Source organism: Mesoplodon mirus (assembly GCF_964341445.2).
Source record: "Mesoplodon mirus genome assembly, contig: HAP1_SCAFFOLD_730, whole genome shotgun sequence".
NCBI lineage: Eukaryota > Metazoa > Chordata > Mammalia > Artiodactyla > Ziphiidae > Mesoplodon > Mesoplodon mirus.
In genome coordinates, this window is record NW_028295302.1 from 256,987 (window position 1) to 281,170 (window position 24,184).

Genomic DNA, 24,184 nt, shown 5'->3' on the forward strand with positions numbered 1-24,184 from the left:
CTTGGCAGTTGCAACATAGGGCTCTTCCCTTTGGGATGGAAACAGCAAGTTTTCCTGTGGTCTACACGCTGGCCCCAAAAATACTACACTCCCAATACTTGTCAACTTTTAAGTATTTTTCTACATAGCTCCATTTTTCTGTTACTATTTGGACTACATCCTAGACTTGACATTACATAAATTGCATTCAAGAAGCTATTTTTAAAAGTCGGTAGGAAACCTTCAATCTATAGCTTGCAGTCCCTGGCTTACTTTCATCCAGGTGCATAAGGGTATTCAAAAGTAGTCAGGTTAGTTACCCCGTATCACAGCTCCACGCTTGTGTCACAGATGTAAAAATGGAACAGGATATTTAAGGTTTTAGTTGCCAACTCATCAAGCCTCCCAGACAGAGGCAATAGAGCAAAATGATTACAGAGGCATGGATTTTGATTTGCTCCAGTGTCTTGGGCAAGTCACTTGGCCTCTGTATTTATTTGTACTTATCTGCACTTATCTGTCACCTGGGGGTTATAACTGTACCTGGTCCATGGGTACGTTGTACAAAAGATCTGTAAAGTAGTTACAAGAAACCGACACAGAGTAAGCACTCCACAGACATTGGCTATTACCTATTGGAAATATTTCTCCATGAAACAGATTACTTTATCAGTGGATGACTCGGTGGGAGACAGTGAATCACAGAATCACAGCATGTTGAAAGTGACCTAGTTCACACTCTTGTGTGAGAAAAAGAAAAGTGTGCATGTGTAGAAAATGTCTGAAAGTTTACCTAACAAATAGTTCATCATGTTAACTTTGAGGATTAGAATAAATCAGGAAAGGAGGAAAGAAAAACTTGAGTGTACTTCAATTTCTATATCATTTGTGTGTCTACACTGAGACTCTGAATACACTGGAAGTGCAATTTTGTTTAATGTGGCGGGATAAAGGTCTTCAAGTTCTCCTGATCCATCCGTATTATTAGCTCAGAATTGCTGGCATTTCTTGCCATCTTCGGATCTACACCCATTTGAGTCAGTGGGCCATTCTGGACGGAGGAGATAATAGAGCAGAAGTGAAGTGAGAGAAAAGGAGAGACAAGATTTTCTCTTTTCTCTTCAAAGAGGAAAGGTCTTTGGAATGGGAACAACTCACAACCAAACTCTGGGGAAAGGATGTGATGGAAAATGAGACAAACATCCTACCCCTGTGATGAGAAGGATTCCCTGGGCTGGATGGAGGGAGGTCACAGGTGGCTGGACGAGGAAACCAACTAGCGAGAAACACACACAAGTGCACAGCAAACACCCTGAGGCCACTCAGCCTGACTCCATGCAAACATGTGTCCAGCAGCCAGCCCTTCACCTGTGGCTCCCCAGCAAGACAGGTACCTCGGGGGTGCCAACTCATTCTGAGTCCATTATGCCTGGCCATTCGTAAACCGCTGTCTAACGTGTGAGGAATAAACTCTAAATGTTTATGAGGAAATTGGGGAAGGAGATTGAAAGGTTACTTAAACGGAAAAAAAAGAAGTTCAGGAAGGCAGGATGGTAGAGAGACAAGAAAAAGACCTTAAAAGATAGAAAGGATTTGCCAAAGGAGAGAAGGAAAAAGAAATGATTCCGAATGGGTTAACCTGCAGCTAGGAAGTTAAGGAAGATTATTGATGTGTGAAGACTATGGAATAAAGTGAATAAAATTTATCAGAAGTTGCTGAGAATATGGTAAGAAGCATGATTATCACATTATGCATTGGCTGCAATGGCATTCTAGGGGGACACTAGGAAGGGGAAGCAAATGTTCATGAGATGACAGCAGCAGGTGGAAAGTTGTTTCAGGGGAAGATCCGTCTTGCAGAGGGTGTATCAGAGGAGGGCAAGTGTGAGCAAGCAAGGAAATACTAAGTGTATACGGCTCCTTCATTGAGTGCACCCAGCCCCGTGGTCAGCCTTGAGAACAAGCAGGACTTCAGGTACTGGAGCTACATTTCATTCATCAAGACTTGAGAAGACACCCTTAACTCAGGTCTTCTCTTCAAACTCCATCTTCCCTTCTTGACCTTCATTTGGCCTCTTCCCTTACCCGCAAGCTGTGGACTGAGGCCACAGAGCAAGATGGGTCACTAGTGTCCTCCATCCCCGAGCGACTGTGGTTCACATCACTGGAGCACCAAAGGCAATAACCAAGTCACAGACACAAGAGTGTATGAAGAAGAAGAGATTCTGATAAGGCTTTCTGTGACAGTGTGGGCCAAGTCGGCTCTATATGGCTGGTATCACCTGAATTAGGAGCAGCCTTAGGGGAGAAGTTCTCAGAAGGCAGAGCCTGGCTCTCTAGAGGCTCTGCGTGCTCACAGCCCACTCCAAGACCTCAGTCACAGCTTTGGCCCCCAATATCTCTCCCTCTACCTACTCACAGTTTTTGAAGTCTTCTTTCCTCCACATTTCTCTTGAGAGGTGGAGCAGGAAGATGAGCTTCAGGCCAGCTCAGACTCCCCTGGGATCCCAGCAGGATGCCTATCATTAACCTCCCACCTTCTAGGAAGCTCCTGAGATCTCCACATTTGGGGGAGTTTTCATTTCCGCTGTGCTTCAAATGGCTGGCTGGAGATGGCCTGTTGGAAGGTGGCTAAAAGCAAGTAGCAATCCTTCGGGCAGCCTGGCCCTTCTCGACTGTCAGACATCTTCAGGGATATTCTAGGAAACGTTGTTTGTTCTAGAGAAGGGAGGGAAACAATCCAATTGTCCAATAATGCTTGAATGGAAAATAAATGATGCTATACGCATGTGATGAAATAATAGCAAACGGTCAAAAATCAAAGACCTAGATCTATATGGATTCACGTGGAGAAATCTTGAAAACGTAATATTGATTGAAAGAAAAGAAGATCAAGAACGTTAGATTGTGATAACAGGTATGTAAGTATTGAAATATTTAAATCAATTCAACATATTGCTTCTATATATATAGATGCAAGAAAATAAACTTGATCCAAAGAACACATTATTTACATTTAATATGCTCATTTATCTACGAGACCCAAAAGAACCCACAGATAAACTAGCAGGAACTAATAAGACGGTTCAACAAGGCACACACATACAAGATCAATAAATGTTAAAAATCAATCAGGCTCCTCTACACTGGCGATAACAAATTAGAAACTGTAAAAGAAAATAAGGAAAAAATAAGATCTAAAAATAGTCACAAGAGCTATATAAATTATTTAGAGCTAAGCATACGTAGAAGGAAATAGAACTAACAAACTGAGTACGACCAGTGAAACTCCGCCCAACCCAAGGTTAGGAAAAGACTGTTGTTACTTTATGAGAACAGACCCTCTTCTTAAGGAGCAGATCAGTAAGTGAGAGTGAATCAAAGAAACACAGCATTTGAAAAGTCAGCTAGTCCAAGCCTCTTGATTGCACATACAGAAGCTGAAGCCCAGATAGGTTGAGTTACTTGGTAAAGGGCCCAATGTCCTGACTCAAGGACTAACATTTTTCACTCATTCGTAAGACACAATCAAATTCAGTACCTTGGAAAGAGATGGGAAAAAAATGAAGAAATCAATTATATAGTTCCTCATCTTTAAGTACAGAAATAGCCGTGACAAAATTACATGTATGGAGGGAAAATTGCAGTGCAGAGTTTAAAATGTCAATAACCCACAGGGAAACTGGAGACCATTTAAAATATTCAGATTAAATCTCTCTAGAAAAGACATTAAAAGATCTCCAGAAGAAGTAAAGCTGTCACTGTTTGCTGATGACATGATACTATACATAGAGAATCCTAAAGATGCTACCAGAAAACTACTAGAGCTAATCAATGAATTTGGTAAAGTAGCAGGATACAAAATTAATGCACAGAAATCTCTGGCATTCCTGTACACTAATGATGAAAAATCTGAAAATGAAATCAAGAAAACACTCCCATTTACCATTGCAACAAAAACAATAAACTATCTAGGAATAAACCTACCTAAGGAGACAAAAGACCTGTATGCAGAGAATTATAAGACACTGATGAAAGAAATTAAAGATGATACAAATAGATGGAGAGATATACCATGCTCCTGGATTGGAAGAATCAATATTGTGAAAACGACTCTACTACCCAAAGCAATCTACAGATTCAATGCAATCCCTATCAAACTACCACTGGCATTTTCCACAGAACTAGAACAAAAAATTTCAACATTTGTTTGGAGAAACAAAAGACCCCGAATAGCCAAAGCAATCTTGAGAACGAAAAACGGAGCTGGAGGAATCAGGCTCCCTGACTTCAGACTATACTACAAAGCTACAGTAATCAAGACAGTGTGGTACTGGCACAAAAACAGAAAGATAGATCAATGGAACAGGATAGAAAGCCCAGAGATAAACCCACGCACATATGGTCAACTTATCTTTGATAAAGGAGGCAGGAATGTACAGTGGAGAAAGGACAGCCTCTTCAATAAGTGGTGCTGGGAAAACTGGACAGGGACATGTAAAAGTATGAGATTACATCATTCCCTAACACCATACACAAAAATAAGCTCAAAATGGATTAAAGACCTAAATGTAAGGCCAGAAACTATCAAACTCTTAGAGGAAAACATAGGCAGAACACTCTATGACATAAATCACAGCAAGATCCTTTTGGACCCACCTCCTAGAGAAATGGAAATAAAAACAAAGATAAACAAATGGGACCCAAAGAAACTTCAAAGCTTTTGCACAGCAAAGGAAACCATAAACAAGACCAAAAGACAACCCTCAGAATGGGAGAAAATATTTGCAAATGAAGCAACTGACAAAGGATTAATCTCCAAAATTTATAAACAGCTCATGCAGCTCAATAGCTAAAAAACAAACAACCCAATCCAAAAATGGGCAGAAGACTTAAATAGGCATTTCTCCAAAGAAGATATACAGACTACCAACAAACACATGAAAGAATGTTCAACATCATTAATCATTAGAGAAATGCAAATCAAAACTACAATGAGATATCATCTCACACCAGTCAGAATGGCCATCATCAAGAAATCTAAAAACAATAAATACTGGAGAGGGTGTGGAGAAAAGGGAACACTCTTGCACTGCTGGTGGGAATGTGAATTGGTACAGCCACTGTGGAGAACAGTATGGAGGTTCCTTAAAAAACTACAAATAGAACTACCATATGATCCAGCAATCCCACTACTAGGCATATACCCTGAGAAAACCATAATTCAAAAAGAGACATGGACCAAAATGTTCATTGCAGCTCTATTCACAATAGCCCGGAGCTGGAAACAACCTAAGTGTCCATCATCGGATGAATGGATAAAGAAGATGTGGCACATATATACAATGGAATATTACTCAGCCATAAAAAGAAATGAAACTGAGCTATTTGTAATGAGGTGGATAGACCTAGAGTCTGTCATACAGAGTGAAGTTAAGTCAGAAAGAGAAAGACAAATACCGTATGCTAACACATATATATGGAATTAAAAAAAAAGTCATGAAGAACCTAGGGGTAAAACGGGAATACAGACACAGACCTACTTGAGAATGGACTTGAGGATATGGGGAGGGGGAAGGGTAAGCTGTGACAAAACGAAAGAGAGGCATGGACATATATACACTACCAAACGTAAGGTAGATAGATAGTGGGAAGCAGCCGCAGAGCACAGGGAGATCAGCTCGGTGCTTTGTGACCACCTGGAGGGGTGGGATGGGGAGGGTGGGAGGGAGGGAGATGCATGAGGGAAGGGATGTGGGAACAGATGTATATGTATGACTGATTCACTTTGTTATAAAGCAGAAACTAAAAATAAAAAAGATCTCCAATCAAACTGTTCATTTTATAATAGACATGGTATGATACAATTTATAATAGATATGGTATGAACCTTTCCCTTTCACGGGAAAGGTTCGGCTGGGAAAAAGGAATTGTTCTTGAAAATGGGGCCTGTGCTATTGCAGACACTGTGCTCAACCTAGGTCCACCGAATGCTCTGATGTCATCACTGAGGTCACAGAATTCCGCTGTGCGCCTGGCAACCTTGCAAACATAACAGCCCTGGTGAGCACTAGGCAGTACTGCTGGTTCACTAAGTGGTACAAGTTTTTCAGCCATTTAGGAGACTTGACTATTTTTATTTGTACTGAATCATTTCAACGGATTGCCCAAGAGCCAACAAGGGCCAACCTGTAGGGAAGAGGAGGAGTTGGACATCTCTTGAGGCATCTTCTAAGGGAGACTTCTAGTTGGTACGATGGAACGGCGACAAAAGAGGAAACATCTGGAAAATGAAGAGTCCCAGGAAACTGCCGAGAACAGAGGAGGTATGTGGGGGGCAACTTGTCTGGGGCACATGGGTTTCTGCCAAACTGAACCTTCTCTAGGAAGCGGGGGACTGAGAACGTGTCACCTGTGAAGCAGGGAGCGAGAGACCTTGTCTCACTGATGCTGCCGTATCCATCCGGAGGGTCCCTGTGGTGTGAGATGGCACAGAACGGCCAGATGGCCCCTGGGAGATGGGAGGTCAGCTCCGATGGTCTGAGGACTCTCTCCTGGGGCAGCCGGGCCTGGAGCTTTGTCGGACTCATAGCAGGCTGCATCCTGCTTGCACAGACCTAGAGGTGCAGCTTTTCTCAGTCCCCGATTTCTCTCTTATTCTCTTGGATCTTTCCCTGGGGTCAAGAGGTGGGGATGTGAAGGATGCAAGGATGCTGAGAGAGACCCAGGAGTTGCTTGGCCTCTTTTACCAAAGTGGAAAGAGAAGCCCCATGAGTTGAAGGCCCTGTTGAAAAATATCTTGACAAGTGGAATGCACTTCGGAAGAAGATTGTTTGTCTAGGGATGGTGTCATATTGAAAGCAAGGAGGTTTTATTCCTTCAACAGGAAGAATTTCCCAAAGGAGATCAAGGGAAGGGAAGGGTTTTCCAGAGACTGAGACCGCGTGGGCGGGGGTGAGAAATGGCCTCAGGGTCCTGCAGGGAGCTCTGAGAGCCACGGGCCACGGGGTGCCTGCGTGCATTAAATGTAGGCGAGTAGCTTGCCCTGGGAGAGGGGTGGTCACCCCAGAGCTCCAGCTAGAGGCCTCTGCCCCACATTAGAGCCCAGTAGCTCCTACCAGGCCCAGGGCCCTGGAGACTGTAGGATGGGCCCTGGGAATGGAGCTCTAGACAGCAGGCAGATTTTCAGGCAGTGGCTGGGACAGGCTGGGGAAGGCAATGACTGCCCCTGACCATTCAGAATATTTTGCTCTATGTTCCTCTGTGTGTGTGGGTGTGTGAATGTGTGTGTGTGAGTGTGTGTGTGTGTGTGTGAGTGTGTGTGTGTCTGTGTGTTTGTGGTATTGCAGAGAAGAGCGGGATGAATGGGGGTAGAGTGCTTACCAGATAGAAAGTCTGCGTGGTAAAGTTCTTGTCACCCTGCCTGGACCTGGCTGACACTCGGTGTACGTAAGAGTGTATACAGAATTCTTGTTAGGGGTGTTTTATGAGACAGTAACTCATACACCCATGTACACTCTGATACAGCAAAAATATCACACACCCCACATATAACTTCCTTATTAAACCACACACAGCACATGGAGGTATATACACGCATCCCTCTTGTACTACGTTCTCATACAACCCACCTGTATCACAATCCTTTCCTCCAACACCAAACGCTGGAGATGAGATATGTATATAGACACACACACTATCTATATATGACACACACACACACACACACACACACTATATATATATGTATCTCCTCAACTCTCGCACAAACACAGCTAACTTCAGCCATCTCTAAATACCTCTATAAAAACCACTCACGTGTCAGACACACCACACTTATAACACATTCTTGAGTAATGCCAGACCCGCTTTGTACAAACCACAGTAAACCACAGTCTCACTAACCCATGTCAGGGTTGCCAGAGAAAATATGGGCTATCCAGTTCAATTTGAATTCCAGATAAACAACAAGTAATGTTTCAGTATCAGGATGTCCCAAATATTGTATGGGCCATACTTACACTCAAAATAAGTCAGACCAAATACTGCATGGGAATACTTACACTAAAAAATTATTCTGGGTTTATCTGAAACTGAAATTTAACTGGGTGCCCTGTATTTTTGTTCGCTAAGTCTGGCAACCCTTATAAACCTACCACCAGCTGATGTATTATATATTTATTGTAGTTTTGTTTAGTGTGTGTCTTCCCCTACTAGAATGTGCAGCATTACCAGAGACTACAACAATGGAAGAGTGCCGGATACACAGGACTAGCTGCTCACTGAATCTTGGTGAATGAATGAATCAACACACACCATAAATACAAGCCACACCGTGTAATGAGGAAAAGTTACATGTCCCAGAATTCCTGACTTGTGAACAGAAACCATGCACACAAAGGCCACAGACACAGATAGACACATCTGCACTGTGCTCCCCACGCCAACCCCACACTCACCACAGACATAACTGATACACATCACTCACTCTTCCCACACACTCACAGTCACCACCGACGCCTACATTACCAACAAGACAGTGAGAGAATAAGTATTGATTGGAATTAAATCCTGGAGTATCCACTGGGAACCACACTCTCAACTGTGTGTATTCACTGCACCTGACACGTGTCACACACTCAGTAAATATTTGTGGACAGAGGACTGATGAACCCACCCTGAGCCTTTCATTCCTCCCTCAGGAATCTCGAAGTCACAAGAGGATCCCCCTCGGCTTGGATCCACTGTGGTGGCCCAAGGCTGCAGCCCAGGGGCAGGGGAGGTCTCCTCTGCCTCTAAATACTTCTTCTGTACTTCTACTCCACGCAAGCTCATCTACGCTGGTAAGGGCGCGGGGCTCCTCGGGTGAGGGGGTGCTTGGCTGTGAGGCAGGAGGCACACAGATCCCACGGAGGCTGAGAGGAAATCCAGGGTCATCAGAGGTGATGAGGGCTCTGTGGAAGAGCCTGGGCAGGATGGCTGAGCTGTTACGAGGGCGTGGGTGCCAGCTGAGTGTGGGGGTGTGTGTGTGTGAATACTGCTACCACCATGGTGGGGAAGTCAAGGAGCAGGGGCCGGAAAGGTCTGGGCTTGAGGTGGAGGGAAGAGGGACCAGATTAAGCATCTTCAGAGGAAAATGTAGGCTTTGTCTTTGCCTTTGCTTCCAGAGAAGGACAGAGTTCTGCATCATAGACCTCCAGGCTCAGAGCAGGACCATCCAGCTCAGGTCCACACAGCTCACACATACATGCGCCCTCCAGGCACAGCCCTTCTCAGTGCACACATAAACCCCAAGCACGTGATCCACAATGCTCCTCTCCTGCACCACAGCCCCATTCCACAAGGAATGCACCACCGATATTCCCAAACTCACACTCCTCGTCGTACACGCATCCAGCCGCATCCCTCCCATACCACAGCCCTCACCACCATACTCCACACCCCTGTATACAGACACCGCTCCAGTATCCCCCCCACGCACATGAAAAGCCCACAGATGACACCAGATACACCACTCCGTCCTACGGCCAACAGACACCAAGCTCACGACATAGCCATGTCGTGCAAATGTCCCTCTCTCGTCTACCACACCTGCTCCCTCAGCTTCCGGCATGGCCCATGCATGTTATTATGTTTTTAATTTCCTTTTTCAGGAATCCGGAGATTTCATCGAGACACTGCCCAGCCTAGACCACCCCTAGCCCAGGATCAGGAAGAAGGAGAGACCGCTTCCCCATCATACTGTGTCTCCTCCTCACCCTCTTCACCCTGTAAGAACTATCTGCACCCAGACAAAGAGGAAAGGGGCATGAAAATATACTACATGCAGGTACAAGTCAACAAGGGTGTTGCTGTCTCCTGGAAGACAAAGAAACCCTTGGAGTTGCCTGAAAAGCAGCTGAGGATAGAAGAAGTGACCCTTCCTGAGGATGTGTGCGCAGTAGCCACTGACCCCTCTTCTGATGTGTCCACCGAAAGCCTCCTGTCTGACAGTGAGCCCACTGGGGAGGAGAAAGAGTATGAGGAAAGGGCAGAGCCAGGCAGCCCATCAGGGTCACCTGCCGTCGAGGAGAGACCCAGCGCCAAGACAGCGGACTGGATGGTGACCATGGAGACCGGCTTCAGGTGCATGGCTTGCTGCCGGGTCTTCCCCACCTTGGAGATCCTCCAACAGCACGTGAACTTCGGCGTCCTGGAGGGCTTCAGCTGCCGTGTCTTTCATCTCACCATGGCCAAGCTGATGGGCAATGTGGAATCCAGAGCACCCCCGAGGAAGAGGAGGAGGAGGAGGAGGAGGAGGAAGAGAAGCAAGAAGAAAAGGAGAATGAGCGAGAGCAGCCCACGGGGGAAGGCCCCAGCCCGAAGAGACCCCGCAGGTAGGGTCTTTTCTCTCTTTTGATTTCCACACAGCAACTGAGATTCATGGGACAGAAGTCCTGGAAGACGGTGTGGCCGTCCCTTGGAAGAGGTAAGGCTTGAGGCTGGCAGTCTTCTGAGCCTATGTCACGAGGGCCCAGAGGAGTCTAAGGGAAGGGGCCGCACACATGTGCTGGTTGACCTCATGGCTCTGCAGTTGCATCCGCTTGGGACACGCCCAGCACTACCAAAGGAACTGAGCTCTGTTGACTTAATCAAGAAGGTGGAGCCTTTTCCGAGGAGTTTTCTCAGGGTCTGCACGATGGACCTCAACTCTTAGAGGACGTACTGCCAGCAGCTCCTTCTCGGCAGAGAGAGCCAGGAGTGGTCTGAAGAGAGGACAGGGGCCCTTGCAGGACCACAACTTTGAGGTCTGAGAGCCTTGGGCCTGAGCCGAGGTCTCACCCTGACCACTGGACCTAGCCTTCTGTGACAAAGGGGAATATGAAAGAGAGTCACGTGGAAGTGAGGTCCCCCGAGATATGGAAATGTTCCAGAACCTTCGTTGCGTGGTAGTTGATCTGGAGCCAAGCTCACTGTGGTGTGTGTGGCTCTGAGCATTAAGGCAACGCTGGAGGGTAACCCTGACCAGCAGAGCTTGGAGTGCTTCTTGTCTCTTCCTGTTCTACCTCATTTGTTTTATCTCTTCCAGGAAGAAAGGACCCTCAGGATAGTTGGTAGTAAACCAGGGTATATCCTCCCTCAAGGGGACCCGGCCTGCTCTTCATTTAAGATGCTCTGGAAATGGGAACTGACTCATGTTATCGAATTGGCTGAGGGAGCACAACTCCCATGTTGATTCTGGTCAGACGTGTTCATCAGACCTAGAGCTTTTCTCCTGATTCAAATCAAGTAGGGTATTAGTAGACTTCCCATTTATTTCAGCCCTAGAGATAGCACATGAGCAAATATAAAAAATCTCTGTGTATCAAAGCATTCTAATAAGCCCTTTCATTTTGCTGTTCATTGTGAAAAACACACTCACTTTATCTCTGCCAATGAAGTGTTTCCACTTGACCAATGATGCCCCACGATTCCATTAGCCTCACTGAATTTAGGGAGTCCATTTTCATGACATAATTTCCCTCTCATTCCTGGCCTACAGAGAAGAGTAGCTACAGAGCATTCCAAGACTGCTAACGCTCCCCTCACCAATACGTTTCTTAAACCTCTGGCAAAGGAAGTGTCCTCTGAGCCCTCTCAGGGCACATAGGGGGTTTGGGTGAGCAGATCTTATCTGATAAATCTACTCCAGTGGTCTGGCATTCCTATGCCTTTGTAAACCTTCTACAGCGGTGGTTCTCAGCTGGGGACACTTTTGGTCCCCCTTCCCAGAAAATATGTGGCAGTGTCTTGAGACATTTTTCTTTAAGGAGCTGTGTTAGGAATGAGTCCCACGTGGCTGGGGCACACGAAGGTATCAAGGCACTTTTTTTTTTTTTTTTTTTTTTTTTTTTGCGGTACACCGGCCTCTCACTGTTTTGGCCTCTCCCGCTGCGGAGCACAGGCCCTGGACGCACAGGCTCAGCGGCCATGGCTCACAGGCCCAGCTGCCCCGCAGCATGTGGGATCTTCCTGGACCGGGGCACAAACCCGTGTCCCCTGCATCGGCAGGCGGACTCTCAATCACTGCGCCACCAGGGAAGCCCTCAAGGCACTTTTTATTGTTACAACTAGGGTGGCAGGGAAGAGTATGTGCCACTGGCCCATCTTACATTGCACAGAACAGCTCCCAACAACAAAGAGCTATCCAGTTCAAATGTTAGTCATGCCAACGTCAAGAAATTTTGCTACAACATACTTAGAAAGTTCTGGCATTTTGACTTTAGCATACGCTAAGTTTGGGTACAGGTCTCAGTCATTTGAGCAAACTGTTGAAGGCATTCCCAGGTAACCAAGCTAACACGCTGAGTCTGGAATGGGTGTTGAATGCACTCGTATCAACAAATCCAGCCTAACACAATATTACATTACTTCCACCTGCTTCAATACCTACAAAATCCACACACATTATTTCTCAGGTTTCTATTGATATAAATTATAAAATTCCTTATTTTAGCAGATAGTGTCTCCTCATGGTCATCCTTTATACCCGGTGGGTACCCACCCCTTCCCTGCTCCCGTCCCCATTTCAAGGACTCTAGTCTGATTACTAGGTCTAGAAAAACGAGAGGTAGTGGAGGCAAGTCTTGAGGATCTACAGTCCCCTGCAAGGAAACTATCTCAGAGTAGAGGCAGACTTCCTTCTAATAGCACAGCAGGCTCAACTAAGAGGTCACAGGTCAGAGGTCACAGGCTGCAGCTTTGTTGGAATCTGCCCATATATTTCCACCTCAAATTCCCAGGATTCTACTCCTTCCCACTGATGCCCTATGACATAAGAGAATGTACAAGGTTGTGAATCAATGTGTTGTCATTCAGCCACTGACTGAATTTGACTTTGGATCCCCTTAAAAAAAAAAAAAAAAAAAAGGAAGGAAAGAAAGAGAGAAATGCTGATTATAACAAGTCCCCCAAAGTGTTGCTATGTAGCCAAGCTCAAAGCTAAGACAGAAAATTCCCAGGGGTAAAAATAGATTTCGAGCTCAAGTTATCAAGTGGGAGTTGAAACTGAAGGCCCTACAAAGGCCAATGGAACTGGATACAAAGCTAAAGATTTAGTCTTTAGCATAGATGGGAGTCAAGGTTAGAGGAAGCCATGCACTGGGAGTGAGTAGTGAACTACTCAACACTAAGAATGGAAGAGCAGCTCTTTCATTGAATGTCAAGAAAGAAACAGGTAGTCCCTAGTTGCTACCACTGTCTTTGAACCAAACTAAAGAACAAGGTCAACCAGAAGGGCAGATATGAGAATCAAAAAGGAAACCTCTCTGGAATCCTCACTGAACCAAGTCTAAGTTCTGCTCTACTTGTGGTCTTTCACTTACAGAGACAAACCTTTTGAGCTTACCACAGGGATCAACAGACTTTTTCTCTGAAGGGCCAGAAAGTAAATATTTTAGGTTTTGTGGGCCACAGTGCTCGTCACAACCACTGAACACTGTCAGCACAATGGGAAACACTCAAACATGGTAAATAAATGGATGGGCCAATAAAGAGCTTTTGTGTTCCAATAAAGCTTTAAAGGCAATGAGCCAGGTTGGGCTCACAGGAGGTAGTTTTCCAGCCCTTGACTTAACTCACTAAACTACAAATTACCTTGAGAGTTGGTAGGCTATCCTGATATCTACCAAACCAAACAAAACAAAACATGAAAGCCCTAGGATTTCTGACATCTAATGCAATGCAATTTGAGGTAGCATGGACTTTACATACACATGTGAAGGTGTGGTCTAGGAAACCAATCTCGGAAACCTGCCTCTCACATTAAATACATCTTTTGCTGAGTAAAGCCCTTTAACCAAGTAAGTGTTAAACATCAGGGAAATGACTAAGAAGTAGGAAATGGTATGCAAACCTCCTCCTTAACAACTTGTTCCCATCATTCTAGGTTTCTTCCCTATGCACATTTTTCCTTAGGGAATCGTTGATAAATTTTACCTCTAAGACTTACCTATTTCCAGTCTCTATCTTCAGGATTTGCCCAATCACTGTTACTTTGTAAACAATTAAAAAAAGTTTTTTGGGGGGTAAATTCCTTTTTTCCCACAGCTAATGGCTCTCTGTGTCATAGTGTCTGGAATGATCCAGCTACTTCTCCAGTCAGACCAAGCACTTGAAAGGACAAGCCGGTACCCCGAGCTATCCATCCATTCACCCAGTAAGGAAGCCTGATGAGGAGAACTAGGATGTGTGCATTTCTACTGTTGGAATTAAAACAGAATATTCTGGGCTGCATGGATTTATCCTAAACTTCAAATGCATTAATTATAAATATACAGTTACACTGACTAATATTCTGTATCTTTGAATAACCATATACATTTTTTCTTTTTATAACTGATTTCTAGAGGTCTATTCCTTAATTTTGGCCATATATATGTATACCTCATGATGATAGCATTTCTTACTGTGAGGGATTAATATGTTCTTAGTAATTTTTAATATTATATTTTACATTATTTTACTAGCTATGTTACTATAAAAATAACAGTATTTTACTGGAAAATTGATGCTCAATGAAAAATTTAAAATATGGAAGTTAAATGTGGAAAAAATCCCTGAAAATCTTGCCACTGTTTCCATAAGGGTGAATATCCCTTTACAGATGATAGGATGCATTAACACACACACATACATGTTTGATTAAGGTATGTGATGTACCTACCTAAAATACATTAAACTGTTACATGCTTCCGTCATTAAGTTTAAGCCATCATTTTAACAGATCTGTTATTACGTAAGTATCTTAAAATATAAAGACATTCCTATTGAATATTTCACTTTTACAAAATTTAGTAACATTGACATGCTACTCACCTTTTCTATTTGAATTTCCTAATTATAAGGTCCTATTCTATGATTTCTATATCAAAGGGACGCACGTTCTATGTTTTGATATGTACTCAGCAACTTCACTTTGAAAATCAATTTTTCAATCCACCACTAGGAAAAAGTGCGCAAGTCAGTCATTGAATAAATATGTTTGATGAAATTACCAAATTTCAACAAATAATTTTTTTCTTTTTATCTCAGGCCAGAGAGGAGTAAGGAGATAGAGAACTTGACAAAAGTAATCTACTTCAAACAGCCTCTTTTCTCTACTTAAAAAGTCTTGATGAAAGTAATGCTAAAACCCTTGGGAGACAATCACATCAAAACCTAGACGGAAATGTGGTGAATAAGAAACCAACGATCAGTTCATTTACTAAGAAATGTTTGTCCTCTGTCACTGTCACTAGTAACTCTGACACTTAAACCTCTGCCTTGACATTCTTGAAAAAAGGGTCAACAGTATGTTTTCTGTATTGCAAGATGAACAATCCATTTTCAGTAAGTCTATACTGTCACAAAAGATAACCAAATTTGTACTGTATAAGATTCACAGAATATTAGACAAAGTCCAAGATAAGATCCAACTTGAAGCGAGGCTGGGGGGAGACAAATGGAGCTCATTATAACAGGATGATGCCACATTAATATTACAAATTGCAATACTGAGTGGTTTTCTAACACCTCACATTTTTGTCTCCCTGAATTACTTTTAAGGCCAGATTTAGGTTAACTGCTCTGAATACAAATTTTTATGAAATTTTGGAGGGGATTGCAACATAATTTTCAAAAACTTTTTCCTCATTCATTAACTGAACAAATATCGAGCACCTACAAAGTAGCTGACAATGTTCAGACTGTAAATTCAGAACAAACGTCGCTGCATTCGTGGAATTTACGTTGTAATGGGCATAAATTTTGGCATGTTCATCATACTTTTGTACAAGGCCTGCTAAAACTCACACTAAGGCTTCTCCCCTAATATTTAATAGAGGTCAAAGTTCAAACTTACTACACCATTTACCAGAGTTCTCTGCCATGTGGCCTCCTGACTACCGGGACATGTTGAGCTATGGCTGAAACACCGACTTTAATGAAACAAATGATTTTTTTTCTTTTGAACTTGATGACTGGAAGAATTCACGTGACACCTGAGTTGTTTTTGTTTTTTGTTTTAATCATTTTATGGAACTTTTTTCGTGTGTGGGCTCTCTGATGGTCTTACCACTCCTATCACTTTTATAGGATTTATCAGCAGCATGGATTCTGTGATGAATTGTTAGATTGGAGCGCCAACTGAAGCTCTTACCACAGGTCTCACACTTGTAAGGCTTCTCCCCTGTGTGCACTCTTTGATGAGACTGTAGCTGTGAAGACCGACTGAAGACCTTACTGCATCTGTCACATCTGTACGGCTTCTCTCCAGTGTGGACACTCTGATGAAGCTGAAGACTTGAGGCCTGACTGAAGTGCTTCCCACACTCCCCACACTTATATGGTTTCTCTCCTGTGTGGACCCTCTGATGCATGTCGAGGTTCAGGCTCCACTTGAAGCCCTTCCCACACTCCTCACATTTGTATGGCTTTTCTCCAGTGTGGACTTTTTGATGGGCTTGAAGATGTGAACTCCGACCAAAGCTCTTCCCACATTCTTCACATTTGAATGGTTTTTCTCCGCTGTGGACTCTCTGATGGGCCAGAAGATTTGAGGCCTGCCTGAAGACTTTCCCACACTCCTCACAATTATACGGTTTCTCTCCAGTGTGGATTCTGCAATGAATTTTAAGATCTGCTCTACGACTGAATCCCTTCCCACACTCTTCACATTTGTATGGTTTCTCACCGGTATGGATCAGCTGGTGGATCTGAAGTCGTGAACTCTGATTGAAGCCCTGCCCACACTCCTCACACTTGTAAGGTTTCTCTACGCTGTGGGCTTTCTGATGGATTTGAAGATATGAACTCTGACTGAAGCCCTTCCCACATACCTCACATTTATAGGGCTTCTCCCCTGTGTGGACAACCAGATGAACTTGATAATGGGAGTTCCTCCTGAAGCTCTTCCCACACTCATTACATTTGTATGGTTTCTCTCCTGTATGGACTCTTTGATGTGCCTGAAGGTTTGAACTCAGAGTAAAGCCTTTACCACACACATTACATATGTATGATTTCTCTCCAGTGTGGACTCCCTGATGGGCCTGAAGACTTGAAGGCCGACTAAAGCCTTTCCCACATTCCTCACATTTGTAGGGTTTTTCTCCTGTGTGGACCCTCTGATGAATGTATAGATTTGAGCTACAAATGAAGCCCTTCCCACACTCCTCACATTTGTATGGTTTCTCTCCCGTATGGACTCTCTGATGGGACTGAAGGTGTGAATTCCGACTGAAGCTCTTATCACATGCGTCACATTTGAATGGTTTCTCCCCAGTGTGGACTCTCTGATGGTCCTGAAGGTGAGAGGCCTGACTGAAGGCCCTCCCACACTCCTCACAATTATAAGGCTTCTCTCCCGTGTGGACTTTACAATGAATAGTAAGTGCTGACCTACGACTGAAGCCTTTCCCACATTCCCCACATTTGAATGGTTGCTCTACAGTGTGGACTTTCTGAGGACCCTGCAGCTGTGAGCTCTGACTGAACTCCTTGCCACACTCATCACACTCACTGTGTTTTCCTCCCACGTGAACTCTCTGATGAATATGAAGAACCGAGCTGTAACGGAAGCCTTTTCCACACTCACTGCACATATGAGACTTCTCTTTTGAGTGTAATTGCTGGTGAAGATCAAAGGTGGAGAGATCGGTGAAGGCTTCTTTACATTCATTACACTGGTAAGGTTTTTGTCCTGTGTGAATCATAGTATTCTGATCCAGTGTTGAAACCCTCGTGCTATCTTTTCTATAATCACTGTAGCCGTAAGATTTTTGACCCTTGTGTACTCCATGAGCATCAAGGTGATGTGAAATCCAACCGATGGTGTCAACATCCTCTTTACACTGACACAGTTTATTTTTCATGGAAATTTGCTGGTGTCTATTCTGATAATTCTGTGACTCAGTCAATGAAGTTTTCCTCCAAGAATCCTGGGCTCTCAAAGTTGCAAACCTTGGATTTCCAGTACTACTGGGATCACCTGCTTTATCATTTAATATACGGTTCTCATCTTCAGAAATTTGAATAGAGAGTCCTGCCCCAATATGGCAGGGGGAATCACCTTGTCTGTGGAACTGACAACTATTTATCATGGAGTCTTGGCATCTGGTTAAGTCATTTGCAATTTGTTGCCAGATTTGCCAGCAGGAAAGCTCTTCACGTGATCCTCTGTCTTGAACGGCCCTCAACTCACTTTGATTGTTTTCTTCTATAAGGACAGAGAATTCAGAGATGTGGACACGTGAAACCTTTGTTCAAAGATTCAAGATTTTACACTTAAGACACAGTATGAGACTTTAATGAACCTCAGGATGGTTCAGCTTATCTTTCGCACGACAAATGAAGTTCTCTGGTTTATATACTAACAGAAACCAAGAGATGGTCTGTTAAACTCCCAAATACTTAGCATTAATGAAACCCATTTAAAACCAAATGACTACTCTGACGTATTATTTAAACCATCTTCCAAAAACTGCATGTGATTCCTACCACAATACAGTATCAATAAAGACAAGCATTTTGCTGTGCTCACAGCTTTAACAGTGCCTAGCAGTTAGTCAGGGCTCAAGAAATGCATGCACAGGTGAACTCAGTTTGATTTCTAGGATTCTCCACAATTCTGAATCCCAGGTTAAGTTTGAACCAAGTCAGAGAAGCGAAACAGCTTTTACAAGTCAGGTATCAGATACAGGAAAAGGACTGGAAAGTACAGTTTTGCTTAAGTTGAAAGGCTGCACCCGAGGCGGCAGCACACCAAGGGGGCTAGTGCTGAGGAGGATATGAAAGGTGCTGAAAACCGGGACTTCCCCGGTGGCACAGTGGTTAATAATCTGCCTGCCAGTGCAGGGGACACAGGTTCGAGCCCTGGTCCGGAAAGATCCCACATGCCGCAGAGCAACTAAGCCCGTGAGCCACAACTACTGAGCCCACGTGCCACAGCTACTGACACCCGCGTGCCTAGAGTTCGTGCTCTGAAACAAGAGAAGCCACTGCAATGAGAAGCCTGCGCACCGCAACGAAGAGCTGCTCCCACTCGCCACAACTAGAGAAAACCCCATATGCAGCAACGAAGACCCAATGCAACCAAAAATTAATTAATTAATTTTAAAAAAGGTTCTAAGAATCAGTGGGGGTAAAAAGAAGCATGAAGACCTATGCACTGGATCCTTCTGAGGCATTTGTGCTGCCTAATACGTTCCTCCACTCCCCCTGCCAAGCAGGAGTCAAAATTTAGAGGCTAGGGAAGAATGCTGCCTCTTTAAAAACAGCATGGAAAATTTTTGGACACAGATACATTGGTCTTTAACAAGAATGAGTTCCAAAGTGAAGCATGGGGTTTATGAGTAAGCTGGGAATAAATTCCATAGGCTGTGATAAGTATTGAGAAGAAACAGACTAGAAACTATTAAAGAATGATCAAAGCACTCAAGGTGACATTATCTAAAATGGCTTCTACAAGATACATACAAATGCACACACACACACACAAAATGTTTGTAGAGCTAACAAAGATCGATTTCTTATTAGTGAGGTGGGCTTTGGAGGAGGCAAATGGGACGCAGCGGGGCAAATCTTTTAAGGGAAAGGCTAACTCACCAGCTGGCTGTTCTCTGAGACCTGTTCTCCCCTGGTATAAGGGATAAGGAAATAGAAATTTCTTTCCTTCTATGGGAGGGTTACCTAAGAAGTAGACATAAGAATCCTCATTCAAAACAGTATTTCCTCCACAAATGAATTTGCTCTGCTACTAAGAGCTCAAGGAAAGTCACAGGGAAAGCATTTTACTCAGTTTGGTTATAATTACAGGTTCTATACATATTTTTTGTGCAAGTTGATGAGGGCCAACTTGTACAGAAAGGCAAACACACACATACACACATCATGGGCACCTGAGAAGTTAGAATTAGGCTAGGAATTCATTTGAAGACAAAAAAACATTTAGCAATATCCCTTATTCACTCGGATTTGTTCACCGCCTACTAGCTATTTTCATGGAAGGCTAATTTCTCTATCCATTAACTCATTCGTTTATTCAAGAAATATTTAAGAGTCCCTGTCATGTACCAAGACTATGCTAAGCACTGAGGCTAGTGAGCAATAAACCTAACAGACCAAATTCCTCCTCCACTCCTGGATTACCCTCCAGTGGAAGAAAGAGAGGTGAGGAACAGGTGAACAAAATGTACATGAGTGAAACGCTTAGAGACAAAACAAGGCAGGGCAGAGAGAGTAAGAAAGAGAGGACTGTATTTTCCATAGGGTGGTCAGAGGACAGCCACCTCCTCATCTTTAAGGTGACTGACTGAAAGAAGTAGAGGCCTAAAAGATTACAGGTGAAAGAGTATTCCAGGCAGAGAGAAGGACAGGGAAAAGGCTCCGTGGCAGAAGCATCCTTTGCAGGTCTGGAAAAGATAGGGTAAGAGGGAGGAGAGGTGATGTATTCAGGGAGGTGGTGGAGAACGAAAAGCAGCCCACAGAAGGCTCTAGAAGCCACTTTAAGTGGTTTTTATTCTAAGTAAAAGAAGCCTCAAGAGAATTTTGAAACAAGAACATAACCTGACTTAAAGTTACAAAAGATCACTTTGCCACCTAAAGAACAAACTGTGGGAGGAGAAGGGTGGGAACAGGTGACCAGTACAAAGACTATGCAATAATCCTAGAAAGAGATTTCCAACTGGGACCAGGTGATGGACAGCACAGGGCTGGTGAGAAGCAAAACAGATAAAGAGCTAACCACAGGAACTCACGACTGCTTGGTTCTTATCTAAATTTCTATCTGGGTTGCTGAATTCATCAACCAAAGCCTCTCTTCTCTTTCTATATGTTTTGTATCTTGTTTGAAGAAAGAGAACATGCAAAGTCACAAGTTAACACGAACGGGCTAGAGCTGAAGTTTACTAGAAATTTGAGTTCCAACTGCATATTCAGGATATTGAAAGCCGTGTTTTTTCAAACTTTGTATCACGACCCATTGAAGAAACAGCATTTATTTCACGACCTAGATACACATGTAGAAGTATACATTACTAAAACGAAGCTTGAATGACCTATTTCTAACCAATGTCTATTTCCATGAAATCTGTTCCCACTGGCTCTCACACCACTCATGCCATCGCCCAGAGTTTTTGCTGCAATGTGTTGTACTCTTCCTAAGAAACTCTGATATTTTCTATACTATTTTATTTCATTAAAAAATCACACGTAGGGCTCAATAAATTGGCTTTATCATCCACTAATGGCAGGGAGGGAAATCTGAAAAAGAATACACAAGGTACAGCAAGATACTGTCGATTTACAGTTCTTTTACAAAATAAATGAAAAGGACCTGAAACACACTGTTTAGAAAGACCAGAGACATCCTCTCATGTCCCACAGGAATTGCAAAAGTCTGGTCTCCAAACTCAGGGAACCACCTCAAGAGGCCCAAAGCCTTGAAACACCAAGGTCACAAAGACACTCGCAGAGAAAGGCTGTCCTCACCCACTGAGACCAGGTTCCGGAAGTTTTCCACCATCACATCCTGGTACAGCTTCCTCTGGGCCGAGTCCAGCAGGCCCAGCTCCTCCTCTGTGAAGGCCACGGCCACGTCCTTGAAGGTCACTGCCTCCTACAACAAACAACACCACCTCAATCTTATACCCAGTGGCCAGTGGAAGAGGGGCAGCCCCGAGGAGACGAGGAGGATGGGAAGTTGCTCTGGCTCCTGTGAGGTGTGCAGACTTCCCAGCACCCCCTCCTTCCATCCTGCCAATGCCACACACTGACTTTCCTCAGCCTCACCGGACGTGTGGCTATGAAAGAGAAAGCTTTGTGTATTTACCTGGGGCTCTCAGACAACTCGTAAGTAAACTCCCCAGAATTCTAACCACTGGATCCTGAACTAAAAAGCTTTCACTGTTTAATTATTATTGCCAAGTGCCCCAGAAACAGTTACCAGTTTAGTCCTGGCAGTATCTGATGGCACCTGCTTTCTCATTGAGGTGGGAACCAGCTGAGAAGGAGTGTTATATGTGGAAATTAACCAAAAGGCCATGCCAGGTCTCTGAATGAAAACTCTCTCTTTCCCCGTTTCTGTTGTTCGCTTGAATGCAATACTGACTCCAGACCCTTGGTTTTCTGGGTGAGTCTGAGTTGGTTCCTCCTTTTTTCACAACCCCTATTCTTTATATTTAAAACAAAGATGAAACCAAGCACCTCTTTGTACAATTGTTCTGAGCTGTCTATGCAGTGGCAAGTGCTTTAAGTACCACTGGACTTTTTAAACTAAGGTCATGTATTACTCTGATTAGAAAAAAATATAAGATGCAAGAAGAAACAAACCAGTAAATAAAATACACAAAGGGTCTGACTCAAGCATGGGGAAGACTGAATCTAACTCTGGTCGTGAGAAAACTTCTAACAATACATGATTTTTTCTGCGTGAAGCAGCAGTTTGATCCTGCTGTGCTCTGCCGTATTTGGCTATTCTACCAAAAAACATCCAAGGCACCACATGTAAAACATACCTCTTAAATTCTGAATACCTAAACCTACTATGTTAAGGGCAAAAAGGGGCAATATTCTTCAGAACGATATTTTGAGAAAAAGGTTAAATCAGGAACACTGTCACTGTAGTGCTCCTGAAACAGGAGAAGTCTTTAAACTGAACGTCTGTGCGTAGAGAGTAGTTTAAAGAATAGGTGCAGGGCTCCCCTGGTGGCGCAGTGGTTGAGGGTCCGCCTGCCGATGCAGGGGACACGGGTTCGTGCCCCGGCCCGGGAAGATCCCACATGCCGCGGAGCGGCTGGGCCCGTGAGCCATGGCCGCTGGGCCTGCGCGTCCGGAGCCTGTGCTCCGCAACGGGAGAGGCCACAACAGTGAGAGGCCCGCGTACCGCAAAAAAAACAAAAACAATAGGTGCATAAGTTTGCGGGAACATGATAAAGCAATTAAAAGTGAATGTTAGCTAGTATTAAATGAAAAAAAACAATTTAAAACTGTATCTATGTTATCAATACAAATACACATCCATGAATACATATGATGAAGAAATTACAGAAATATAAAAGCAGCTAATTTTTTTTTGTTGTTGTTTGTTTTTTTTTTTTTGCAGTACGCAGGCCTCTCACCATTGTGGCCTCTCCCGTTGCGGAGCACAGGCTCCGGACGCGCAGGCTCAGCGGCCATGGCTCACGGGCCCAGCCGCTCCGCGGCATGTGGGATCCTCCCGGACCGGGGCACGAACCCGCGTCCCCTGCATCGGCAGGCGGACTCTCAACCACTGCGCCACCAGGGAAGCCCAAAGCAGCTAATTTGTAAGCAGGTAAGCAGTAGAGTGGAAGATGTCCTTCATTTCCCTTAATTTTTCTTTTACTTGTAAAATAAAAAAATGATGAAATAAAACAAAAATTAAAACCGAAACCAATTAAATTTAACAGGAATTTTTTAAAAAGTACACATGGCACACTCAGGTCCTCATATGCTTAGACTCTCCTTGAAAGAGAAAACCCATATGGAACTATACCCAATATTTTGTAATAACCTATAAGGGAAAAGAATCTGAAAATATATGTATATATATGTATAACTGAATCACTTTGCTGTACACCTGAAATTAATACATTGTAAATCAACTATACTCCAATCAAAAAAAAAGAGGAAAACCTGTGTCTAATCTGAGTTCAAAAACGGCGTTTTTAACAGCAAGAAAGGCAAGCTCTACTCACCTGGAATGTGCTCATTTTCTCTCTCCTTCTGGGGAAGTGCAGAGTCCTAGCAAGACAGACAGGGAAAGAAGTAGTCAATGGAAACTGGTTTAAAGAAAAAAAAGTCACTAACCCACGTGGTGCTCATTGTGAATTACCAAGGCTCCCAGTCCTCGGGGTGGCTACAGCTGATTAGGCTTGATGAGCAGAGCCCCACGCAGATACCAGATGCCCCCGTGAACCCCCTCAGTGGCTGTGTGAGGAATGACCTGCCCATCCATACACAGTGGCCCCCTCACAGTGTGCCTGCAGCTTCCACAGGGGTCATTCTTATTCTGGGTATGGGGTAAACAGAGACCATGTAAGTCACAGTAGCTTCTGGAGTCAATATGCATGCGCTGTGATCAGGCTACGCCATTCACTAGCAGTGTCACCCTGGGCAAGTTATTCACATCTCTTCGCCTCAGTTCTGTCCTCTGCCAGTGGGGGAGAACACGGGCAACCACCTCGTGAGA

At 44.0% G+C, this 24,184-nt stretch overlaps 2 protein-coding genes across 3 annotated transcripts; both read right to left on the reverse strand.

The window, feature by feature from the left end:
- Positions 1-2,375: 2,375 nt before the first annotated feature.
- LOC309797561 (zinc finger protein 221-like) lies at positions 2,376-24,115 on the reverse strand. 2 transcript variants are annotated; one of them, XM_082646060.1, is made up of 4 exons: positions 23,828-24,115; positions 23,691-23,736; positions 21,466-21,592; positions 2,376-2,697 (listed from the first exon to the last, which is right to left on the reverse strand). In XM_082646060.1, exons 1-4 carry the CDS (start codon positions 23,944-23,946, stop codon positions 2,558-2,560), a joined length of 432 nt encoding a protein of 143 aa, XP_082502186.1. In that variant the 5' UTR covers positions 23,947-24,115; the 3' UTR covers positions 2,376-2,557. The 2 variants fall into 2 exon arrangements, with proteins under 2 accessions (XP_082502186.1, XP_082502187.1); XM_082646061.1 differs by lacking the exon at positions 2,376-2,697 and having other exon boundaries at positions 21,194-21,592.
- Positions 15,561-18,925, reverse strand: LOC309797559 (uncharacterized protein). Its single transcript, XM_082646053.1, has one exon. It carries the CDS (start codon positions 18,075-18,077, stop codon positions 16,005-16,007), a length of 2,073 nt encoding a protein of 690 aa, XP_082502179.1. The 5' UTR covers positions 18,078-18,925; the 3' UTR covers positions 15,561-16,004.
- Positions 24,116-24,184: the final 69 nt, after the last annotated feature.

Bases quoted from the DNA above. Each gene is read 5' to 3' on its own strand.
- LOC309797561 (XM_082646060.1), bottom strand. From the start codon at position 23,946: ATGGGCAGGTCATTCCTCACACAGCCACTGAGGGGGTTCACGGGGGCA. The intron at 21,593-23,690 runs GTGAGTAGAGCT...TGTTTGTTGTAG, and splicing joins AGAAAATGAGCACATTCCAG to GAGGCAGTGACCTTCAAGGA. The intron at 2,698-21,465 runs GTGAGGACAGCC...TCCCTTCTCTAG, and splicing joins CCGGAACCTGGTCTCAGTGG to AACAAACAACGTTTCCTAGA.
- LOC309797559 (XM_082646053.1), bottom strand. From the start codon at position 18,077: ATGATAAATAGTTGTCAGTTCCACAGACAAGGTGATTCCCCCTGCCAT.